The sequence below is a fragment of the Aythya marila genome, assembly GCF_965140915.1.
Source record: "Aythya marila genome assembly, chromosome: 3".
In the NCBI taxonomy this organism is placed as follows: Eukaryota; Metazoa; Chordata; class Aves; order Anseriformes; family Anatidae; genus Aythya; species Aythya marila.
In genome coordinates, this window is record NC_139044.1 from 6,372,851 (window position 1) to 6,385,920 (window position 13,070).

General features: G+C 42.5%; 1 protein-coding gene across 4 annotated transcripts in view; it reads right to left on the bottom strand.

Annotated features, from left to right (window-relative positions):
* Positions 1–11,548, bottom strand: part of VRK2 (VRK serine/threonine kinase 2) — a 46,902-nt gene extending 35,354 nt beyond the window's left edge. For all 4 annotated transcript variants that reach the window (XM_082756734.1, XM_082756733.1, XM_082756736.1 and 1 more), the window contains exons 1-3: positions 11,202–11,548; positions 1,022–1,077; positions 429–498 (exon numbers count right to left, since the gene is read on the bottom strand). In XM_082756734.1, the coding sequence (XP_082612860.1) occupies positions 429–498; positions 1,022–1,077; positions 11,202–11,325 (250 nt within the window). In that variant the 5' untranslated portion in view covers positions 11,326–11,548. The remainder of the gene's footprint in view (positions 1–428; positions 499–1,021; positions 1,078–11,201) is intronic.
* Between the last annotated feature and the right edge of the window lie 1,522 nt (positions 11,549–13,070).

A 13,070-nucleotide genomic window follows, 5' to 3' on the forward strand; every position in this document is an offset into this window, starting at 1 on the left:
ATTAAATCACATCCATGCTAAATTGTCTGCAGAATCAAGTGCCTTGATTACTACTAAATCCTGTGATGATTACACACATTCTTAATTTCGTACACGAGCATAGTTACTAGCAGAAGTACAGTTGCAAATCAGTCCATGTAGTACCTCTGTTTTAAGGCTGACTTCTCTCTGTAGTCCATACATTGCTGTGCACTTTGAAGTGTGCACCTAACAAATGTCATTCTTCTGATCAGAAACAACAAGGATGACATCCAAATAAAGAAAATTACAGCAAACTAAAGCTATTACAGCACCAGCTGTATGTGAAGTGAGTTGGTTATCAAGCTCTAAAGCATTAGTTCTTCTCAGAAGAAATGAAACCTAAATTAGTCCTTAAATCTACCTGAGTCAGAATTCAGTGGTTTTTATTTTGTTGATATGTTACTTACTCTGCTCTTGTTTTGCAGCCCTCTGGTAAAATTTCAGTTCAGAAAATAAGGGCCCATTTTCAAGATATTCCTATTGAGAAATAAACAAACTTAGCATTATAAAATACTAGGCACTTGTTTTAGAGAAACAACAGTTCCTAAACAAAAGCATAAGATAAATTCAATAAATTCAAAGAGGATTAAATCCCCTTTTTCCCATCTCCCTTATACCATGCCATCAGAAATACAATTTTTCTAAGTAGATAAGAAAAAAAGTTGTTTGGCAACGCACTTTCATACAACACAGATTCTTTCAGGAATTATTAAAGATGCTATTTTCCAGAAATTCTATAGATCAGACACGTTTAAGTTCATAGTCTGATTTTCCTTATGTAACCATTCAGGGCAGAAATCAAGGAAAGGAAAAAATAAAGTCGGGGAAACACTATGAGTCGTGGAAGTACCAAGCATATACCCTAGCAGGGAAAGTATATCAAGATGTTAAAAAAAGCCACAAGCATGCAATACATACTCAATACTGAAAATAAGGATAGATAATTAAGAGAAAGCACTGCATACAAGTTAACAGCTTAGGAATGAGATCTCCACATTACCACTTTAATTACATGCACTGCATCATCTTCTACAGGAACATCAGTATGAGGGGAAGCTGCAAAATGAGAAAGAGATGGATCAAGCTGTACGCAACAAAATATAATTGCAAAGAGGAAGCTAACATTGCATAAGGTGTTCAGTAAAATATATGACACACAACATTTTGTCTGAATTCCAGCTTTTAGAAGTCAAAGACTTGCCGAGTTAAAAAACAAACCCAACACCACAGAAGCTGTGATCAACAAGTAGAGCAGCAATTTGAACCCACACTTTCAGAACTCCCTCTCCATGGTAATTAAGCAGTAAGCAGGATGTCCCCATTGCACGTTGGCACCACAATGAGGTATCCCATTATAATAGACTATGTTTAAGTCATTCCAGTCAATTGGATAACCTCTGTATTTGGCTCCCGTCAATCCACTGTCGTGACAAAGACACCACTTAAAAGTTATGACCTACATTATGCCTCTAGACAGGATTGCCAGTTTTCCTCTATTACAAATTAATTTGGCCCCAGAACCTTGATTTCTATTCTGACATTATTTAGACACTGGCCTAAGTTAGGGATAGCAGAGCCATCACCTGCCTAAAAGGGGAGATGAGGGATTGTGCCTCTTAGTGCAAGCAGAAATTTCAAAACAATAATTGACCACATGTGCCAATTACAGCCCAGGAGACAGAACCTCGCTGCACAGACAATGCGATTCTATTTTCTTCTGACCCTGAGAGAACTATCAGTTCTCTCTGATACTACTGAGGCTACACGGAGCTATGCCGGGATTAAAATTTAATGAGACTAAATCATCTTTTAGAATCATCACTGAGAGAAAAACTAAAAAGAATACAGTTCCTATGAAATAAGTGTCCCTTTCAAACTTCTTATAATGATCAAATACCAACAACAGTCCAGGTGTGAAACACTTCAACTGTCAGCACACACAAAAACGGACTACTTTTATCCGCATAATAAAAATCAAGTAAACTTGGATCTAACCAAACCATCCAAGCTTACATTTTTTGATGGTCAGGGCATAAATATATATATATATATATATATTTTATTTTTTTTTTTTTTTTTACAATGAACAGACTCCAGCTGCCATCTTCCTTCAACTCTGCACAGTCTCTGGGTTCTCTGGGTTCAAGGAGCAGCACAGACACTTGTAGCTGTGTGCCTTCAAGCTTGACACCCTGATATCACTGGTTTGGGGCTAATTGCGCATTAAGATAAAATGAAGCTCTTCCAAAGCAGTAGGTCTGGAAGGTGTGAACTATCCATGGACTCGGGTGAGTAACAGTCACATTCAGAACACAATTCAAAACTATTCTTCCAAGCAGGAAGGAAATTTTGATAAACTTCCTTCTTACCATTTCCTTGTACTGAAATGGGAATTAAGGCAAAGGTGCTCTGGGCTTTATCTTTTTTATGTTACACGTAGACTGTGCGTTAATAGCTGCAGACATTAGTCTAAAAGAACACATCCCATGTGTTTTCACTGTACTCAATAATGTCACATTACCCAAACAGAATGAGATGTGCTCTCTTACTGACACAGATCAGAAAGGAACCTGTGTATAAGAAAATGTATTTTAATTCCAGATTACTTAACAGAGGCTTGATAGGTACAGAGAAGTATCAAATTTAAATTTATTTCAAAGAGTCTGATCTAACTTCCCTGCAGACATCTTGACATTTTATAAAGAGAGGCCTCATTCATGTAATCTGGAACAGACAGTAACAGCTGTCAGGGTAATGAAGAAGAGCAATTAACGGGAGGTAGCCCAGCAAAAGGGCCTAACCCCCACGGTTCTTACACTATAACCATGTGGATGCTTTTTGGAATAATACTGAAAGAATATCCTGAAGAAAAATAAAACCAAACCTAACTGCAAAATGTTACAATGTGAAACGAAAGAGAAATCAGACAAAGCTCAACAAGATACAGAAACAGATGCTCCAGAAAATGAAATCATGACTTTCAAATACGCAAAAGGAGAAATGGTATTACCATTTTTACTACGCGTGCAAGAAACAAAGCGCAACACACACAATGGATAATACTCTACAATTCTTATAAAGCTCAATCGTATACATACGGGTAAGCAGAAGTTGCATACGGGCCTTTTGTTGCATCATTTTCATTGACCCTTCCTATAACAGGCAGCAATATTTTAACCACAGCTCAGATATAAGACAGACTATTTTTTGTCCATAAATATACATAAATGTTTTTTAAAAAATGGTCTCATTACTATGTATAGTTACTTAACAGACTGGAAAGGCTCCCAAGGTTTAACAAACAGTCTGATTACATACCTCATAGACCACCACCACATACTCTCCTGCGAGTTTAGCTCATAGTTAATTACTGTATACTCGTAATTAGCCATGTGCTAGCCTCGTTCTGTGTGGTAGCACATGGCTATTTATAATATTACAATCAGTTAAGTGCTAGACTGCAGGACAGTAAGCAGAGACCCTGCAGGAGAGCAATGCTGATGTGCAGGAAGTCTCCGATGGCGTCTAAGTACACACAGAGTACCAGGAGCACTACATGGTGAGATTATGTTTGCTAACGGGATCTTAAAATAGCATAACAAATGCAAGAGTTCCCAGCTTACAGTTTGTGTTGCTTTTATCAACAAGAGATGCACAGTTTCCTTACATTTGGGGGTAGAGGTGTTAATGTATGCACACAGTCAAAACCATTGTCTGCATAATTGCTAGCTGGGAAGACTGGTGCAAGGTGAATCTGTGCAGGGGCTGTGGCCATTCCCACCTTGTGCCAAGAAAAGTCTAATAAAATATTTGCAAAGGGCACACCTTTATTTTCTCTTCCTCTCCTTCATCCCACAATCACAGCTACCATGCCACTGAAAAGTATAGAAATGTAAAATGCACTCTGAAATAATGGCAAAGAAGATGCCACACCGCCTACACAATAACCTACCTCACGTTACCCCATGTCCAGAATTCCCTAGTTTAATCCAGGCACAGCAGTTATGGCCTTATCATCCTCTTTTATCGTGAGTCTCATCCGTTTTGTTGCCGAGTGCCACAACCTTAATTAAGGGAGCTTTATAAATGTTAATATGACATGGTAACAAAAGAGCGTTTCTGGATGAACTGCCATTTCCTACAACCACTCCGCACAATTGCATGCAGTCTGACAAAGAAGCGTGCCAATTCTGTTTGCCAGTTCAAACGTGCTTGTTGTAGTTTTAGCAGTTAATTTGTGGCAGTCACATTTGGAATATGGTGAAATATTTTCAATGGCTCTCACAGAACCAGTTTTGTTGACAAAGTTTACACAGTGGAAAAGAAAACAGCATTGATTTGGCAGTTTGAAAAAACATCCCTGCTCCTGTCCACAGCTGCTGTCTTTGCCACTGCCGGGTATTTTGAGGATGTATTTGTTTTGGAAACACGAACGAAACTATTTTCAGGAGTTCTTGGGTTGCTAGCATTTAGTTTTTGCCTTGTTTCATTGGATAACTAATCCTGAGAGTGATATTGTCAGCTTAGTTTTTGCAGAAATAAAACCTAACCTTGAAAATACCACACTCCAGTGTTACAGGCAGCCTATAAAAATGCTGGAAAAATTCTGACCCCATCTAAAGTCAAGCCAGGAGCCGTTAAACTCAGCGGCTGAGAAACGGGGGGAAGCCTTGCTCAGAGTATCTAACAATAGAAAATAATCCAAGTTGCAGGATTATAGTTTCTAAAAGCAAAATGTAAACAAATAAATCAGAAGTAGCATCTGCTAGTTAACACAGAACTTCAAATACATCCTACATACGGAGAGTACTAAGGCAAAGGTTTCAAGGAGAGCAAAGCATGTGGCTTCCCTGCTATCCTCCCTCCCAGCCCACTTCCCAATATTCAGGATTTCCCCAAGAACTGAAACACTCAGTGCTTCAAGTGTATGACAACGCATCAGTGCTTCCTGGATGGACCCTCTTCTGAGAGAAGTGTTTATTCATATAAAGAGAAGAGCATTTATTCATAAACACTCTAAGCAGTGTTTAGGAATATTGTTTCTAGATTCTTCTTCGAGGTATCTCTATGAATTTAGTTTTATTACACCAATTACATACACATGGCCCTCTGCTGTGCTTCTGAAACATCTTCCACAAGATGCAAGTAAATGGTTTTCAGTGGAAAATTGTGCTCAACTGTTTTGCAGATAACTGCAAATGCCTCCAAGTTAAGAACACTTAGTACTGCTAGGAAATTTCACTGTACTGCTTACTCATCTTTCTGGGAAGCCTTCGTGATTCACTAGAGCCAAAGTTTTGTATTCTACAGCAACGGGAATTTGACTTTCAAAGTTAATTACTCTAAGCTGGAATAGGTACGACATATCCTTTAACCCCAGGCAGAAAAGCTACGCATGGTCTGCTCTTGCCGCACTCTCAGATGGGAGGCCAGGCCTCTAATATTTAAAACTTGATGCACAAACTGTTTTCTGGCACAATTCTGCTCTAGCCCATCTGCTAGTTTGACGCACTGCCCATCAGAAGACACGATGCCAGTTTCAGTAGGTTACAGGTGCCAAAGACGGCTGAGGAGAGTGCCCTCCACAAGGCAACAGGTGCCCTACCTTTCATCCGCAGCTCTTCCTGATGACAGATAACACTGCTCAGAAATACCTCCTTCACTGAAGATAAAAATCAAACCTGCCCTCTTGCCTTTTAGCTTTGCTTAGCACGCCAGGGTCTTGGTCCCTGACCAGAATTCCTGCAAGGTGGACAAATAAAGAGCAAAACAACAGCTCCCAAATGGTAAGTCCATACATAGGTGTGAAAAAACAAACCAGAGTGTCAGAACACTAAGACAAAACAGCAAAGATCTCAGCAGAGTTTGTAACAGACTTTAGATTGCTGTGTAAAAATGAGTTATGCTTTAAAAGTTGCATCTTTTTGCCTCCAAAGCCTACCAGAAAAAAAGAAGAAAGAAGATTCAAGAGGAAGCAGTCACCAGCAAGAACCTGTAGAAGAGGGATTTTTTTCTAGGTGAAGCAGTCTGGTCCTGCTACACATGGCCAGTCCTAAGTGATCACTGAATAGCAAAATCAGGCTAAATTTATGATTTAATTTGCCCACAGATAGGGTGAAACATTATAAATATAGATACAAGGAGATTACCTAGAGTTTAGTATTAGTGACTAGATAAAAAGACTCTTTCCTGAGGTGATGTTTGTCTGGCAATGAATTTATTTTCACACTCAGGTTCACACCTAGAGGTACAATGAGACCTTTTTGAAATGCATTTTAACACCTGAAGTTGAGAGAGATCCAGCCTTAACCAGACAGTCACCTGGTAGTGTTTTTAATTACAGCTTTCTGCTATTAATATTCTTCTGCTGAATTCATAAAAATCATCTTTAACATGTATCTTTAGGTATCATTTTTTACTGCTTTTTTAATTTGTTTGCTGCACTAAAGCAAATATTTTAGCGAGGCTAATTTAAGCAACTGTTGAAGTACTTAATTTCTCTAAAACCAGTTACTAGTCTGCTTCCTTAATCAAACCAAGGAATGAACACAGTGGCAGAACATGCTTCCGTCAAAGCTCCTCTTCCCTGATACACATGCACCCCTGCTCAAGGCTATACAAATTATCCATGGAACAGGACATACTCTTTCTGAAATGGACTTAACCTTTCTTTCACACGTCAGCTTTTTTCCCAGAACCCCGGGTCTCTGAGTATCAACAGCAGAACGCACCACGACCCAAGCCTAAAAGCAGAGGAGGCCAGCATCACACCTCGTCTACCTCCACCAGCCACCCCTTGGAAAATGGGGAGGAGAAAAAGGCGATGCAGGTAGCAAATCTCCAAGCAGGACGCAAGTATCGGTGGCTGTATTATCGATATTCGTTATCAATCTGCCCTTTCCTCAGCTTCCCATTTCGTAACACCATCTGCAAACATAGCAGTCAAACAGCAACACAAACACCTGCTGCAAAGCCAGCTACAAAAATTGGTTTCAAAACTTTTAGTTTTCACCTATCAAAGTTTCATCACAATACACAGATGTAATACAGTTAGATCCCATTTACAACGTAGCATGTTATAGCATAACAGACACGATCTAACAAACATACACGAAGACGAGCGTTCGGCAGAGTTATCAGTTTTCATCAGAAAGAAGCCTGAGAGCAGACAGTGGGCTCTTAACAATGGGATCTTAACAAAACATTGTGTGACCTTTCTGCATTGAAATTTTCAGTCCAAATTGTGCATTAATAGAGTCCTTGCAGCAGGACTAAGGAATGATTTATATAAAGACTGGTGTTAATTACTGGCTGTGATCAGGAAGATAAATGAGAGAACGTAGGGCTCTCAGTAGCACCCTCCTCGACTCTCGCTTCCTTTCCACATGTACTGCTGCTGTTCTCCACAGGGCTACAAACTCTTTGTGAGACCAGCAATACCTCATGTCCTTCCCTGCACGCTCCCCGTTCTGTCCCCACCTTATCAAAGGGGTAACAGCTCTGTCTGAGGAGCCTGACAACTAATCAGTACAGTACCAAAAAATGAAACAGCATGTAACAGCACAGGTAGTTCCAGCTTGTGATCCATACTGCTGTCCCCGTGACACAAGTGACATTTGAAAGAACATCTCTAGGTGGCTCCTAGATGCTGCTTCTGGCAGCAGAAGGTCTGCTCTTCGGGAACATTAGGAGGAAACAGTATTTGTGAGCCTTCCGCTGCTGGATTTGTTCTGGTTGAGGTACAAATGCAAAGGGAATCCAAGGGAAGGAACAAGTCAACAAAGAAATAGACAAGATGGCACACAGACAGGAAAGAGAAAAAAATAGCTAGAAAAACAGGGAAAATGTTCATGGGGGAGAACCAAACTTGTAGATGTTGGAAACTTTCACACACATCATTAGAAGCCCTGCACCTGAAAAGCTGATTAGCATTCTAGGGCTCAGGGTCAGCAAATGGCTTTCAGAGGCTTTGATTCAGTGAACCTTCCAAGGAATGCATCCCTAGTAAATATATTTTGCAGAGATACCGTAAAATTTCTCAAGTACGTTGTTACAGATTAATGGAGTATGGAGTACCCTTAATGGGAAATTAAGCTATAACAACGCACATCAAAATCTTTACACCACCACTGTAAAAATACTTATTAAAAGATACAGCCAGCAAAGTTAACCTTTACTTAGAAAAGGGCTGTGCTGTTCGTATCTGGCAGGCAGTCGAATCTGACTCCACTCTTCCGTCTTGCCCACCTCTCTGCAGTTCCTTCTGCGCTAGTTTCTCGCTGAAAGTTTCGTGGTCACTCTCACATCTCGCTGCACGTATGTTAAAAACTGGGCTGAACAGTGCACGAAGTCGGTGCCCTTCAGCAGCACACATGGGAGTGTTACTCCCAAAGGTTCATCTCTTCCTTCGCTCCCCTGACTCTCAGGTGGCTAAATGCTTCTGTAGGATGAAGCCTCAAAATAGCTACCGAATGGTGTATGTTACATAACATAAACATGCACCTGACCAAAGGAGATGGACAAAACAAGAAACCTTCAGTCAGGATACTTGAAGGAAATCTTGCTGATTTCCTCTTTTATAATTAAAAGATCAGCTACAAAGGGAGCAAGGCCTTCAGTTCACTGCTACATGTAACATTCACTGTCCTTCTGAAAGAAGAGAATAAACAAACAAAAATACCATTAAGTGGCAGCTGTATTTCTTCCCCTATGCTGTCACTTGTTAAAAAACAAAGAAGCAAACAAACACAGAACTGCAATACCAAGGGTCCCAGATTGTATTCTCATTCTCAGCTAACCCACTGACTGCTTTCTATGTCAGTTCAGTGGGAGTCAAACTGCAACAAACACCACAGTATAGGAAATCACCTCAGTGGTCTGCGTGATCAGGCAGAAAACTAATCAAATCTGCATGAAACTGTTTGAATCCCATGTGCTACACCACCTACAAGGTCCAGTGTGATTTGACTGCAGAAGTAAACGACAGATGTATTCTGATTCAGGAACATTTTTTTGTGTGACTCATGAATTACACCTACAACTACAACCTTGCATTCTGTGCAGCACCCCCAGCTCTCTCACTCCTTCCTTGGGAGCCTTTTATAAGTTCGTCTCCCTCTCCTTTGGACCCTGACCCTGCACCTCACATACCTCTCCCACAGTTTATTCTTGAATGACAATAGCCAGAGACAACTTCACTTCCTAGCTCATGCTAATCTTTATTTTCTTATTGTACCAATTTTCATATATTCTCTAGGCCCAGCATCCCTCAAATGAGACCAACTGATGTTTCAAAGGCCATAAAAAGCTATCTAAATATCAAAAGCATAAAGAATGTAAATATTATGAGCATCTAACCTTTGACTCTGTAACTGCCGTTTGCTGAAACCCTTATCATCCCCACTGGTTCAGCTTGCTGACTCGAGCATGCACAAGCTACAAAAATTCCCGAAGAAACAAAACCAAAACCACCACTACAGAAGCCTAGCAGATGCACTCCAACTCTTAAGAGAAAGGTAAGGATTCAAAATAGTTTTAATCAGCCTCAAACCACATAGTTGCTGAGGAAATTCTGTGCAGCAGACCACACCAAACCTAGTCCAAAGTAAAACAAACCCAGAACTTAGATAGAGGGTAGATGTAGGGCCATAGCTACCCGCTGCTTACACTGACTGTGTTTACTTCATCTGTAGGAAAGCAGAAGCAGTGGCATTGAGGTTTTACTGAAATCTTTTTGTTTCATTTACACAGCCATTTGGTGGAATAAAGTGTGTTCTCCTCTTCATTCCAAAAGCCAGTTCACACCATGTTCCCCACCCCCTCAAAAGTTTATCACTCAAACTTGAAGTCTCTTGAACTCTGACAAGTCCAGATGCATACGTAAAATTGTTCACCCTCCTGCAGCCATACGTTACTAGTGGGAAGTGCAACTCTTGGTGCCTGATCCTACAGTTTGACACTGACAGACATCTTCACCTTCATGAAACCACACTGAATCTAGCACAGCCTTGCACATTTGTGCAGAACATCTTTTTTCATACTAAAGACAAAAGAATTGAGATGCAGGACAGGATGCTTACTGTAGTGAAAACTGGTCTCCTCATAAAGAAATCTGGAAATCGCACTAGGTGGAAAGTTCATGCTGTATAACATTTTTTTTTTCCTTGATGCATCACTCAGTATGAAGGAAATAGCATTAAGAGATAAAGTGGGGGAAAAAACAGAAGTCGAAAACAAATGGCACTAGCAGAAGTAAAGAAAAATTTACAAAAAAAGGCAGCAACTGTATTTTCCAGGGCAGAAATACAGAAGAAAGGAAAAACTTTTAAAAATATAGCTGATTTATACATAAAAGGAAATCAATTTAAGTATTAAGGTGGCCTGCTCATCATTTTAAACACTACTACTCCAAATACTGAGTTAACGTACTTTTAACTTGATAGGATCGTTTTTGGCTCCACAGATGATGTACTAAACTGCTTCTAGGTAAGTCTTTACCACTACCTTAAAACAAGTACAAACCAGTCCCTGACAGATCACTACGGATAGCTTGCCTGTACCTACTGTACACAAGCAGTGCAATGGAGGGAAAAAAAGTTCCTAATACTGCCTTGAAAACAGCACTTGCTCTTTCCTAAGGACCGGCAACACGTCTCATTATCTTCTCCAGTGACCCAGAACACTTTACAAACTGCCTTTCGGAACAATTCATTGCTTATAAAACACCGACCAAGTGAAACGCAGCCGCTCCTTCTGAAGAAAATACGGCAACATATCTAGGAAAGCACAAATGAAGAACGGCACTCACGCCTCTGGTGCAAAATAAAATTCTAATCCTGAGGCAACACCCTGCTAGCTTTTGCTCTTGTTATGTTCCTTTGATGCAAACTGACTTTAAAATTTAGCAGGAGACATTTCCAGAACCCCGTCACGCCTGACGTGGCTGCTGGCAGAAGCTCCAGCCTCACTGCACAGCATCTCCAGGCGTGCCAGCACACCCATGGGCAACGTGGGGGTCCCCCAAAAAACTTCTGAACAAGGACACCCCACAGAGGGGGGCAGAAGCCAGCCAGAAACCCCCCTGGCCGGCATGGAAACAGCAACAAGCTGTGTAAACCTCGTCAGGTCAGAAAGTTAAAAGCAAATCACGTCGCCCCTGTTAGTGACCGCCGGCGTTTTACCTAGATAGATCAAACCAAAGCCTCCCTGGCCGATCTGGCTGCCCAGCCTCCAGACTTTGCCCTCGGTGTCTCTCAGGACCATGTCCCTCGGCAGAGGAACCGGCAGCCGGCCCCTGGGCGGCATGGCGCCCGGACAGCTCGCTGCCTTTCCTCGGGAGAAGCACGATCCCGGCTCAGCCCCGCTGCACAAGCGGCCTGACAGCCGAGGGGGACGGGGACGGGGACGGGGACGGGGACGGGCAGCCCCGCAGTCCCCTCGCCCACCCCGGCCGGCCCCAAGCCTGAAGGCGAGGAGCAGCCCCCGGGCGGGGCCCAGGCTCCCCGCCGTGCCGCTGCCTCCCGCGGGAAGCCCCGGGCCGGGCCGCCAGCAGCGCCCGCCCTCCCGTCGGGCGGTCCCGCCCCGGCTCCCCCTCATCCCGCCCGGCCTCCCAGGGCAGGAGGGAGGGAAGGAAGGAAGGAAGGAGGGCAGGAGGGAGGGCAGGACGGCGAGAGGGCACCCGCAGCCCGGCCGGAGGAGCTCGGCCCTGACGGGGCTGGAGTGTGGAGGCTGCGCTGAGCCCGCCAGGGCAGCGCCGCTCTCCACGCCTCCGGCCGCACGCTGCAAGTGAGGAAACTTTTTTTTTTTTTTTTTTTTTCTTGAAGTGCTTTCACAATTATCGAAGTAGTTGGTCAGTCTGCGCCCCGCCCGGGGAAAAGTGAGCTCTGACAGGGCGGCAGGGGCACGGTGAGCACTTAAAGGCTGCACCAAAGGCACAGCGCTGTGGCGGTGCCAGCCGTTCAGTTTTACCTCAGGATGGGTCCACGGGTGTACCCCGGCCATACCCCAGGATCCCTTTCACACACAGAAGCAAGGATACCTACAGAAAATAACCTGCGATGTGGGAAAAGGACATGGTCACCTCACAGAGCGCAGGTCATCGCTGCAGGCAGGGGAAGCCAACGGGAAGCCATGTTGTGGGCCAGACCCATCACCACTTCTGAGCTGGTGGACATTAACTTTTTAGTCAGAGGACACTGAGCCATATATATATATATTTTTTTTTAAAAAAAAAAAAACAAAAAAAAAACGTTTTGCTCCCAGGACACACCCCTGACCCCAAGCAGACATTTTGTGTGACCTTCGCTTTACTAACAGGGCCCACCCTGTCAGCACTCTGCATGGAAAGCCCATGGCAAAAAAATGTGATCTTTCCATTTCCTTCTCCTTTTAGAAAAAGCTTTCCTCCTCAGCTACAAGTCCTCAAAGACTAAAATACAAAACAGGTCTGTGATAGGCAGCAATTCAGGTGGAACTCTGTATTTATTACCACAATAGGCTTGAACATACACCTTAAAGTTGAAGGCCTCAAAAAAGCTTTTCCTTGGGCTTCACTTAGCCAAGATCTTTGTACTATATCATTGTAATCCACCCAGCCAGCCGCCCCTTGGTCTTCAGACTTCATTTAAGTAGAAGAGGGCCCTGAATAGCTGTTTAACTGCACTTCTAGCTGAAATGCCATATCTTCCAGGCGATGGCTCCATTTTTTTTTCCCCCCACTAACAGACCAGGGCACTTTTTGTGATGATTCCAAGAATTCAAGAAAACAAATTCCAGAACGCAGTAAGCTGAAATTTTGTAATAAATTATGGCTACAGAGTATGTTACTGTCATCAGTAGAGCAAAAGTGAAAATAGGAAAGGGGAATACCAGGGTATGTTTCATTGTTAGTGAACGTAGTATATGCTATATTGGTCTTTTTGAGAGCTTCAGGCAGGCTACGTAACATCCAGTTGACTCATGCAACAAAAATACAGAATAGGTGGCTGAAACTGAAGTACTAGAAAAGATAGCTTTCAGCTTCAAAGCTGCAGAAGCCTAGAAGAAATTAA